General features: G+C 42.8%; 1 protein-coding gene across 1 annotated transcript; it reads right to left on the reverse strand.

Annotated features, from left to right (window-relative positions):
- Positions 1-2,264: 2,264 nt before the first annotated feature.
- Positions 2,265-11,027, reverse strand: GSTO1 (glutathione S-transferase omega 1). Its single transcript, XM_035133092.3, has 6 exons — positions 10,957-11,027; positions 8,187-8,295; positions 7,218-7,440; positions 6,039-6,140; positions 5,152-5,258; positions 2,265-2,725 (listed from the first exon to the last, which is right to left on the reverse strand). Exons 1-6 carry the CDS (start codon positions 10,988-10,990, stop codon positions 2,572-2,574), a joined length of 729 nt encoding a protein of 242 aa, XP_034988983.2. The 5' UTR covers positions 10,991-11,027; the 3' UTR covers positions 2,265-2,571.
- Positions 11,028-11,267: the final 240 nt, after the last annotated feature.

Consider the following 11,267-nt stretch of genomic DNA (forward strand, 5'->3'; position numbering starts at 1 on the left):
GAAATGGAAAAATCTCTCTCTTCTTTCTCAGTCAGCAATATTTCCAGTTTTGCTGGTCTTGAAACAAAGCTCTCCGAGGAGACACAAAATCTGAATGTTTACAATATGACACTTTTTGGAGTTGTGTGTTTTCAAGGGGTACTTCCACAAGAGTTGCTATCCTTATCTAGGTCGTAATCAGGCACTCATGAGAGGTTTAATTAATCTGATGCTTTAGTAAGACTTTAAAAACACCCTCAACATTTACATTTAGTTTGCAAAATGCAAGATACGAAAAATGTCTTACTCAGCATGCAAACCAGACTGGTTAGAACAATTTTAAGTATGTACTATACTTACCTTCCTAAACCTTCTGCATGAGCAGAAAAACATTTTGGGAAAGGGTAAGATTTTGACTGAGTGCACACTTGCTTGGTAAGCCTCATGGAAAGCAGCCAGACTTTTCTGACAAAACAGTACGTAGCAGTATGCTACTCAGACCAGTTAATAGGCTGTGCTTCTTTCTGGGTGTCCAGTCTTGTGAATGTTCTGGAACATGCCTAGGTTGCCGCTGAAGGAGGAACTCACGGCAGAAATGGGAGACGCTCTTTGCAGGAATCCAGTATGGCCTGCACTGGATTTTGAGGCTGAATACACAGGACAGCTGCCACCTGCAAAGACTAGTTTAAAGTCATTTCAACTGGCAGATGTCAACCTGACAGAAGGGTGCTTGGGGGTGCTTCAGGAACAGTTAAGTGATATTTCCATTCCATCATTAAAAAAGAAAAAGAAAAAGCAAGCAGCCTCCATTGTATGCCTGTATTGTATGTATTCATCCTCAAGGTGACCTGAATAAGATTTATGCTTTATGTATTATGAATGGAAATCCACCAGTGGCAAAAGCGTTGTGTAACCAAAAAGAAAAGAAAAAGAGGGAATTACTCATTTTCTTGCTTTGCATCCTTTCAGCTATAGCTCGCTATCTTCCCAAGAATAAGAGAATGTGCGTTGTTCAGTAAGTAAATCTGCAATTGGCATGTTTCATGCAGATTCCAATTTAAGCAGAGTCCTCTTGTTCTTCAGGTCCTCTTGTAAAGGACCTAGGATAATGGCTGACACTAATTGGTAAATGACAAAGTAGTAGATACCGCTTGTTCCGATTATTTATTATTTACTGTGTAACTGCCAAAAACTTCTAAGAAGACAACAGCAGCTGCCCACATGTTGTATTTGTCCATGAAGACATGACTTCTGGGATAATATCCTTTTCTGATGCAGCACCCACTGCTGTTGCCCTAACAGCCTTGAGAAATGTGCATTGTTACACTTTTTTGGTTGGCTACTTGCAGCTAGAACCAGCCAATGGAACCAAACTTCAATGTACAGCTCGAGGATGAATCTAAGTCATTGTGTTTGTGGAACAACTACTGCACTGCCCCTAAATCTTTTCTAGAGGACCAGGAGAATCCCCAGAGCAGATTGGGTCACGGAAGAGGAGAGAGAGGGTAAGCTCTGTTAACATGACTGGCAGTTGTTCTGTTCAACCAGTAATGGGATTCAAGCACAAGTGGGCTGGTTCTACACCAAATGGAAAATTGCAAGTAACTGGGGCAGAGTGTGGACATAAAATTGTCAGATGTAGAACAGCTGAAAAATAGCCAAGAGCTGTACCTCTGCCAGATGGAAAGGCAGTAATAAGTAACTATACCTCTGCCAGATGGAAAGGCAGTAATAAGTAACTATGGTTGAATAATATCCCTACATGATATAAAGCTGTTCATACAAGACCCCTCCTCTATTTAAGTTAGCAAGTACAAGTGCTGCTTTGCATAAGGTTGCCAGCTTGCCCAAATTCTGTACTTATGCCAAGTTATTTGAATAGTAAAGAGGATGGGCTGTAGCTCAGTGGCAGAGCACATCCCTTGCATGCCAAGACCCAGGTTCAATCCCTGACATCTCCAGGTAGGGCTGGGAAAGACCCATCTAGAAAGTCATTGCCAATCTGTGTAGACTTCTGAGACTTCGGACCAGTATATAAGCTGTAAAAGCAGCTTCCTATGTATGGGGGAAATGTATGGATTTTTTTATATGATCTTTTTTTGTTTGTTTCCACAATTAAAAACAACAGCAACATAGCTTGCTTCCTAGGGTGCATCCTGAACTTTTCAAAGGCACAGCAAAGTTTAGCCTAGCATACACAGCGTTATATTTTACTTGCACACTAACATCTCCAGTGATGTAACCTCTCCTGTGGAGCAGCAAGGAAAATTAACAGGAAACACCTATATTTTAAAAAAAACTGTGTTTATTTCAGAACAGTGGCAGAGCCAATATGGATGCCTACCTGAGGGAAAAGACGTTACAACTTTGGTGGGCAAACAAAGTTAGGCAAATTCTGAATATCATTCCTTTTGGAAAAGAAAGCCTTATTTTTTGCAGGTGGCCTGTCACTTCAGCACATCCATATCCCTACTGTACATCAAACACAGAAACCAAACCAATAGTGGCCAGCGCAGGTACCAGCTCTGCATGTGATGGCAGTAGCTCCATCTTCCTTTTCCAACTATTGAAAAGGCTTCCCTCTACTAACTTTCAGAGCCCGTAGTCGCAGGCCTCGTGACTGTTCTTCAGATACAGCTCCAGGAAGCCTTTGTACATCTGAGTGTCGGTGATTGTAGCCTTGACAGCCGGATCCAGCCTTATGGCTTCAACCCAGTGTTTTAGCTCTGGTGTGTGATCCAAACAGCTGCAGAGAAAATGAAAAAAGTCACTGTGAAGCCTACATCTCTGGTGGTTTGTCTGCAAAAGGTCTCCGGTAGAGCACATGTTTTGAATGCAGAAGGTCCCAAATTCAACCCCTGGCATACTTCTGAAACTCCAGCGAGCTGCTGCCAGACAGTGTAGAATACAATGCATCATTGGTCTACTTCCGTATAAGGAAGCTTCCAAACTACTAATCTGTCTGCATTTAGCTCTGTTGGAAGAAGAGAGGTTTTTGACATCCATTATGCTTGGCTTCCTTCGAGATGACGAGGTGCTTCAAAATAGATAGGGGGCACTGCTACACTGCTCTAGTTTCGGAGATCAGGTGTGTCGTTTCAGCACTTCCAACAGTTTGAATTAGAGGGGTTTTTCCAGGCTATTTGGCCGTGAGATCAGCCCACAGGCAATGCAGTCTGAAATAACACACTTTCCATGGCAAGAACTATATTGCTAGACCAAGAGCCATGCTACATTAAGTTTCTACTTCCATTTGCCAGCCAGAGGATTCTGGATACTCACAAGCAGGGTATGAAGGAGTGGTCCCCTGTTCACTCCCAGCATCTGGAAGTTCCATTTGGCCAGCACAGCTAGAAGCTATTCATAGTCTTCTTCTCTGGAGTGGCTCAGAGGAAAAAAAAACACCCACATCTCCTTCCTATTGTATGCTACAGAGCCAAACTGGTATGGGATGTATAGTGCAGCTGCCCACAACCTAGAAATGGAGAAAGCTCGCTACCTGAAGGTGGCTCCACAAGCTTAACTGTAGAAGGTCTATAGCTCTGCGGTAGTGCTTGATGCTCTGCATGCAAATGGTCCAATATTCAACTCCTGGCACCTCCAGGTAGGGCTGGGACAGACCCCTGTCTGAAATCAGTTGAGAGCCACTGCCAGTAAGTGTAGGAAATACTAACATGGACCAATTGCCTGGCTCAGTGTAAGTCAGCTTCCTATGTTCCTATCCTGCCTCTCGTCAACTCATCATTCCATTTTTCAAAAGGAAAAGTACACAAATAGGATGATAATCCTATACACTGCCTGCACCTGAGATGGCTTTGAAGTCAAATCTAAACCTGACATAATGCCAAAGAAAAGAAACTAAAACCTGAACTCCTACTATCTGATTTACTTATAGGTAGGTAGCCGTGTTGGTCTGAGTCGAAGCAAAATAAAAAAAATTCCTTCAGTAGCACCTTAAAGACCAACTAAGTTTTTATTTTGGTTTGAGCTTTCGTGTGCATGCTATCTGACGAAGTGTGCATGCACACGAAAGCTCATACCAAAATAAAAACTTAGTTGGTCTTTAAGGTGCTACTGAAGGAATTTTTTTAATCTGATTTACTGTACAAGTATAATACAATGGGAATTTCTCAGACATCCCAGAGCACCAAGCTCCTCTAACTACCCTCTAGACACCTTACGGCATAGTTTGATAACATTTATCCTTGGCAATGTTTCTAATGAGAATTTTAATCCTCCCACAGTAATCACAAGTTCTTTGTGCACTACCTAAACTGTTACGTTACATTAAAAATGTTTTTTAAAAAAATGTGTGCAGGAGCGGCTGCATCAGTTAAAGCAACAACAAAAACTCCTTTAAGGTGCCACTACTAGAGCCTGACAGATTGTGGTAGAAGCTTCATCAGCCTCGTGAAACATGCAGGTATTATTGCTCATGGGATCCAAATATATCACATCTCAGCTTAACAAGGCAAGAGATGAGCAAGCCTTTTGGCCAAGCGCTTAGCTTCTTCACTCTTCCCTTTGCAGCAGCAGGAAACACAACCAGGTAATTTTCCGTTAACTACAGTTTCTCAGTTTGGACAAAATGAGAAACCAGAGTTAACAGCATTTGAACAAGGTAAGTTTCTAAACCACGGTTTGAAGTACATTTAGTATCCAAACTTGTTCTGAAGCTCTTAACTAGTTTTTTTCCCCTCCCTGAACTGGAAAGCTGTGGTTAACAGAAGACTATGCTTGCATGGGGAAGAACAAGGGGGCTGTGCATACAGCCAAAAGGGCTGTTCATACCTTAGACTTATTAATCAGAGGAATGATCATCCAAGTGTGACCATTATCTGTACTGAGAAAAGAAGCCCATTGTCTTGATCGAATTAAAAATGAATAGAACCGAATCTGCCAGTAAATACTAGTATAGATTAGAAGGGATCACTCCAGAAACATACACATTCAAGTGAGTCAAATGTGCATTTTCAAGTGAGAAGAATGATTCTCCTCCTTTTCTGCACCCCCTTCACTTCCTCCAGACACCCCATTGCCTTGCAGATTACAGATGAAGCAGGACAAATGGCAGTAGCTCTCCCCTAGCCCATTGGCGAAGGGACAAGAGAAGGAAGGTAGCTGGAGAATGGTACTCAAATGTGAGAGGTACAAAAGATTCAAAAGGCTTACTCATATAACTGGTAGGGCTCCATACGCTCAAACCAAGGCCAGATCAGATAGTCGATCATGGAAACAGTGTTCCCACCGAAATATTTAGTCTTGCGGTTTACTAGAATCTAAAAGGGAAAGAGAATCATGAGATTCCTACAGAAAAAGCACAATATACCAAGAGAACTTGCAGAAACTGAAATCCAGAGTGAGGAAGGGGAAAGTGGCTGCATATATAGCAGATAGGACCTTGTTACACAAAGCTCAGTAGTTTCAGAACTTTGAGCCCTATGTTACAGACCTGTGTGGTGATTTTAACCTGTACTGGTCCTGAGTGGACCGCACAACAGATCACAGACCAAAGTGGGTTGTGCAGCTGGATTTTAAGAACTCCTTGGCTGCAATTCCAGATTCAGCAGAAAGCAAAACTGCAACCACTGGAAAGCACTAGAAGCTCTCTGTCTGGAAACACTCTTGGTTTTTTGTTTGAAAATCCCTCCTCAGATAGAAACAATTCCATCAATAAAGATATGAACATGGCTCCCTCTAGTGGGCAGCACTAGAGTCTGCTCAGAGTAATCCCAAAACTAAATTATGTGGAAGAGTCACAGGTTTGAATGAGCCCTTGTGTAGGATGCGGAGGATCAAAATATTAGACTTCCATTGCATGAAGTACAGCTATGTAAATAAGATACAGAGAACAGAGCAATATGTTCCCTAACACAGATTCAACATATCCCTTCAGCCTAGTAACAGAGTAGAACAGTTGCCCAAGGACATATGCTTGAATTTAGTTGGAAAACTGAATGGACCTTTTGTGTGGAACGGAAATGGGGAACTTCTCTCCCTCACAATCAAGTTAATGTATAGCTTTCCTTAGATGCCCACCCCCCACCCCCAACTCTCACCTCTTCAAGTTTGAGAAGCCTTTCTTGGAGCTCATTCTTCACCGCCGACGCATTGTCTCCACTCCTGACGGCCAGAAGATACTTGTGACACAGAGGAGTTAGCTAACCAAAAGCAGAGATTGCCATGTTACCAAGGTGCAGAAAGGTGCTTAGCATTTTAATTCAAGGAACATAAATGCATGCTAAGAACGAGAGGTAATTGTACCATGACTAAATTTACAGTGGTAGACAGCTCGTCCTCATAAAGCCCTGTCAGTAAGAGGGTGTAAGTTGCAGCCCAGCATGGCTTCCGCTGGCCAACGGTTCTGAACTGTGGCAGAGTCCTTTCACCTTGATAGAACATCTATCCATACCATCTTTCCATTAGTATGAAGCAGGAATGAGGAACCTGTGGGCCTCCGGGTGTCACTGGATTCCAATTCCCATCAGCTCCAGCCAGTGTGATGGGTGTTATGCTACAGGAGCTTAGATGTGTTCCTCAAACACCTTATTAAAATTTTTTTAAATGAATTTTGTTGTCATAGAATGGGTTTAAGATGGAGAGGAGGAAACAGAAACCAAGGGAGATAAACCCACAGAAAGCATCTCTCAATGCAGTAGAATGTGGAACAACCAAAAAGATCGTATCAGACCACACCCCTTCCACTCAGCATCCAGACTAACCCTGGTTTAATATAGAATTCCAAGTAAGCTCAAAGGAAAAGCGAAGCCACACAGAACATTAGCAGTCCCACTTTGCTTCTATATTTTAGTCCTATGTTGGGACAACATATAGCAACCACCTTACCCCGTCTCTATGTTCCACATTCACCACAGTTTCCTCATGTTGTCCCTAGTCTACAAAATCCCACTTTCTCAGTTATACCAGCCTGACCCTGTCATCTTGTACCAGGATCTGTGCAGGATGCCATAAGTGGCATTTGTCAACACACTAAAACTCTTTGTAGCAACCAGTTCCTAGTAACACCCAGCATCAGGTTACATTGTCCAGTAACTTTCAAACAACTGTCTTTCTTCCACAAATGTGTTCTTTGCAGATCTCACTTTTGGCTTTCAGGCACATTTAAAATAGGGCAGCGGTGTTGCCTAGCAGATTGCCTGTAATCATAACAATGCCTTATCAGTGGTATTTTCATACCACACACTGAAATGAGTTTCCCGTTACTCCTCTGTACACACCTTGGAGAATTGTTCCAAGAGCATCTTCTGATAAGCTTTCTCATAAGGATCTGCAGGATACAGCTTCTTCTCTGGATACGCTTCATCCAAATACTCACAAGTGATTGGAGACTCGTAGATAAACTGGCCCTTGCTGGTCTCTAGCACAGGTACCAATCCGAATGGGCTTTTCTCAAAAAACCAGTCCGGCTTGTTTTTCAAGTTGATATTGACAATTTCATGACTAAAACGTATGGCATGGAAAAACACAGCAAGGTTATTTTGCCAACTTGCCTGTTACAGTTAGAGTCAACTTCTGCTATGTTAATGAAATCACCTAAGGTTCTGTTTCATACAGGCAACATGGTTATAGAATTCCAGATGCAGCCCTCTAACTATTAGGAACTAGAAGGCAAGGGGTCTAGATGACAAATGGGGAACCACTGGCCTCTAGGCTTGATCCAGACCATGGACTCCATTCTAGCACTCATCAAAGGGTACTTTTGGCAGCTCCACCTCCTCCTCTTGTTGGACTCACAAACATCCCAGGTCAAAATGGGAATCCCCACATTCCACTGCCTCATGCTGTGGCACACACTTTCTGGGTGGAGTGTGTGCCTGAGTAGAAACACACCCTGTGTCAATTGGAAGAAAACTCCCATAAAGCTTGATATGCAGTGAACGTCTGCCAGTTTTCAACCCCAAAGGTGGTTAAAAACAGATTATAATACAATAAAATTAGGTCTAAGTGAAATTAGAGAGAAGGTTCATTTGATCTGGGGACTGGGGTATTGTTTGGGGGAGTTGTTGGGTGTGGCTGTTGCTGTTAATTTCTGTATCTTTATTTTTGATCTTATGATTTATGTAGAAATTGTTCTATTTGGTTGGGTACTTTTTGATGTTTCATTGATTGTTTACAACTACTTTTGTTATGTTTTTAGTTTTTGGAAAGGCAGCATATAAGTAAAATGACTGATTGACTGATCTTACTTGATCCCTTTGGCTTTGAGGACTAGCCTTGTTCTCTGTGCAAAAGGGCAGTAGCGCATACTGTAGAGACGGATCACTCCCTCCGGCACAGGCCCTGGAGCAGAACTTCCTGGAATACAAAGAGACTTACACAGGTTATTCTGGTTAGAACTAGCAAAATTATAGCTTTTTCTGAACAGAAACCATAAGCAGGCCATGAGTTAGGGCAGAGAGAACAAAGAAGCAGAGAGAAAAAAAGGGGAGTCTTCTGAAAAATAAATTCCTCTGGTATTTGATATGCTCCATTTTCATAACCCTGCAGTCATTCCAAAGGCTTGTTTCACACTGGTGATTCACATCTTAATTCAGATGAATTAGCCGAGGAAAGTAAATGGCGACAGGAGTGTGAGGATGCCAAGCAACTGATCTGAGAATAATTCCACAGCACTCAGCTGAATTGCTGCAAAGTAAGCAGCTTGTACATTGTATTTGTTCTGCACTTTTTGGCGTTCAAGCCTGCAGTCCTATATCCACTTATCTGAGAGTAAGCCCCATTGAACTCAATGGGATTTATCACTGAATAAACATGTGCAGGAATATGCTGTAAAAAACAACACCAAAAGATTTGGCAGCATAAGCTTAGCGTTGCAGTACCCATTTCCCCACCTGGTAAAGACTTATGGGGCCCATTCACCACTATCCATGCATGTCTGCAGGGCCAGGAAGAGACAAAATCAATGTCCCAACATGTCTCAACACATCCATCTCTCTGTGTGTATGCAGCAAAGGAACACACACATAACTTCCTTGCTAGACTTGGGCATGTAGGCAGACACAAAGTCACAAGCCAGGAAGAAGGTTGTATGGGAAAGACACTTAAGTTTATGCTATTCCCCAAACCAAGGACTTACTTCATGGACTTGGGCTAGAGAAAAGAAACTATAGCTCACTCAGGATGATCTGTAGCCACAATGGCATCAGGGCAGTTATATGCCATCCCATTTTCAATACTTTTTGCATCTACCCAAGTTTCAGATGGACATGTACCGGTATTTATTTCCAATCCGTGCATGCCCCATAGCGAATTCCTTTAAATTACCATGTTCTAGGAGACAAGGGTGCTGCTTTTGTTGCGCCGTAGCACAAGAGTACCCTACCAGATGATAATAATGCAGTCACTTTGGGGAAGCACCAGAGCACAATTAATAAAGTAGAATGATGTGTGGACAGTCCAGCATAAATCCACCACTAATGCAGTATTATTGTATCAATGTCATGCACCTGCCAAAAAAGAAAAGAAACCTTAAACCCGCCTGGAGGGTCCCTGAGAAAAGGCAGGAGAACAATAGGGACATCATAGAGATGTGAAGGTCCACAGGAAATTCAGGGAGGGGGTGACTTTTTTCCTTTAGGCTGTAACATTTCTAGGGGTATGCTCTCTCTCACAGCATAGCAGTTAAGCCAAACACAAGGAACTGTATGCAAGCCTAGAGAACAGAGTTGTGTGTAAATTGCATCCTCGCCAAAAAAGTTATGCCTGTAGCAATTTATTCATTAGCAGAGGATCTCCATAAAACTTTTGAAGTTTCGTGAGCTCTTACAACCCCATCTCACGATTTTAACAGGGTGCTCTTTCTTTATAGGAACAACAGGACTCCTACAATGTGCAAGTTGTTCTGCAGTTGTATTTCTTACAAGAACAAGCTGCTGCCAACCCATAAAGATTCATGGGTTTGTGAAGAGAAACAGTGTGTGGCACAACACTGCCCTCACCAATTTAATCAGCATCTTGCCTTCAGTGCCAATTGAAAAGTGTCCCATGAATAAATTGGGGTTTGGTGTAGGGACACAGCATGGAAGATCACAACAGCCTCTTCTGGGTCTAGCAGAATATGCATCTGGAGAATTTGCCAACTGGGAAAGTAAGCTACTTACTACAAAACCCACTTCTGACATTACACTGCACCCTCAATTAGCTCACTACCAGCAGCGGCTAGGCAAGAGGTTTAGGCAGCTACAGCAACATCTGAACAGACCTTTAAAAGGTGTGCAAATTAAAATCATGTTACCAATACAATTATCAGTGCAAATTGTCCAGAGTGCAGGTGGAGGAGGTGACCTGAGGCAAAGTAAAGAAGTCATCAACGGCAATCCTATTTTTCACATGCAGTACTGTGCACAAACACCAACGCGCGTATCACATCAGACGTAGCTCAGAGGAGAGCTCACGACCGTTGTGTTTTTTTAATTAAATGAGGAAATGAAGAGGAGTGATACGCCGCCATGCAAACTGTTTTGAGGAGCGTTTATTATTTAAAATGCACGTCGCTTTTAGTGAAGTTCGTTGCGAGCTGCTTTGGAGATTTGCTTTACACAGAATTTCAAGGAAAGAGTCCATTTTGAAACGTTATTTCAAAAATAGTCCCAGGAAATCCTCCCCGCCCTCTCTTCGGATACGTACCTCTGAACGAATGCGCCGCAGCAAATCACGTGGCGTTAAATAAGCGCAGCTTTGCATTATTATTATTATTATTATTATTATTATTATTATTATTATTATTATTATTATTACCGGTATTATTAAAACACATCAGCGGGTGGGGTGGTAACGAGCGGGCTCAGAGAACGGGGAAACTTCACCCCTTTCTTCCCTTGCCGTAATATGGAGGAAAATCACTAAACTTAGCATTTGCTGGGCGTCGGGGGGCGCCACAAGGAAAAGAGGCCTCAAGGACAGGCACAGGCAAGCAGAGAGCATGCAATGCTGTGGGAAAGAAGCAAACCCTCTCACCTTTTCCTAGGCTCCTAGCGAATTCCCCAGACATTTTCCCTGGTGTGGTCAGCAGGCAAGTGTTGGACACCGAAGCAAGGGAACCTCCCCGGAGTCTACCGACTGTCTCCGCCCACATCCCTTGATCCGAAAATCAATCGACTCCGCCCGCTTCGTTATTATGCGACGATTCAGTTATAGAAGCCTTCTCAGAACTTGGCCAGTTAAAAGCGCCTGGACATACCAGTGCCGGATTTACGTACAAGCTATAGCTTACGGCCCCACTCTCTTGGGGGCTCCCAAAAAAAGTAAAGGGAGAAAAAAACTGGATG

This window comes from Zootoca vivipara, chromosome 5 (genome assembly GCF_965207765.1).
Source record: "Zootoca vivipara chromosome 5, rZooViv2.hap1.1, whole genome shotgun sequence".
In the NCBI taxonomy this organism is placed as follows: Eukaryota; Metazoa; Chordata; class Lepidosauria; order Squamata; family Lacertidae; genus Zootoca; species Zootoca vivipara.

Excerpts from the sequence above, each read along its gene's own strand:
- GSTO1 (XM_035133092.3), bottom strand. The coding sequence starts at position 10,990 with ATGTCTGGGGAATTCGCTAGGAGCCTAGGAAAAG. Across the intron at positions 7,441-8,186 it reads CTCAAAGCCAAAGGGATCAA|TCATGAAATTGTCAATATCA; the intron begins GTAAGATCAGTC and ends CATACGTTTTAG. Across the intron at positions 2,726-5,151 it reads GAGCCCTACCAGTTATATGA|CTGTTTGGATCACACACCAG; the intron begins GTAAGCCTTTTG and ends TTTTCTCTGCAG.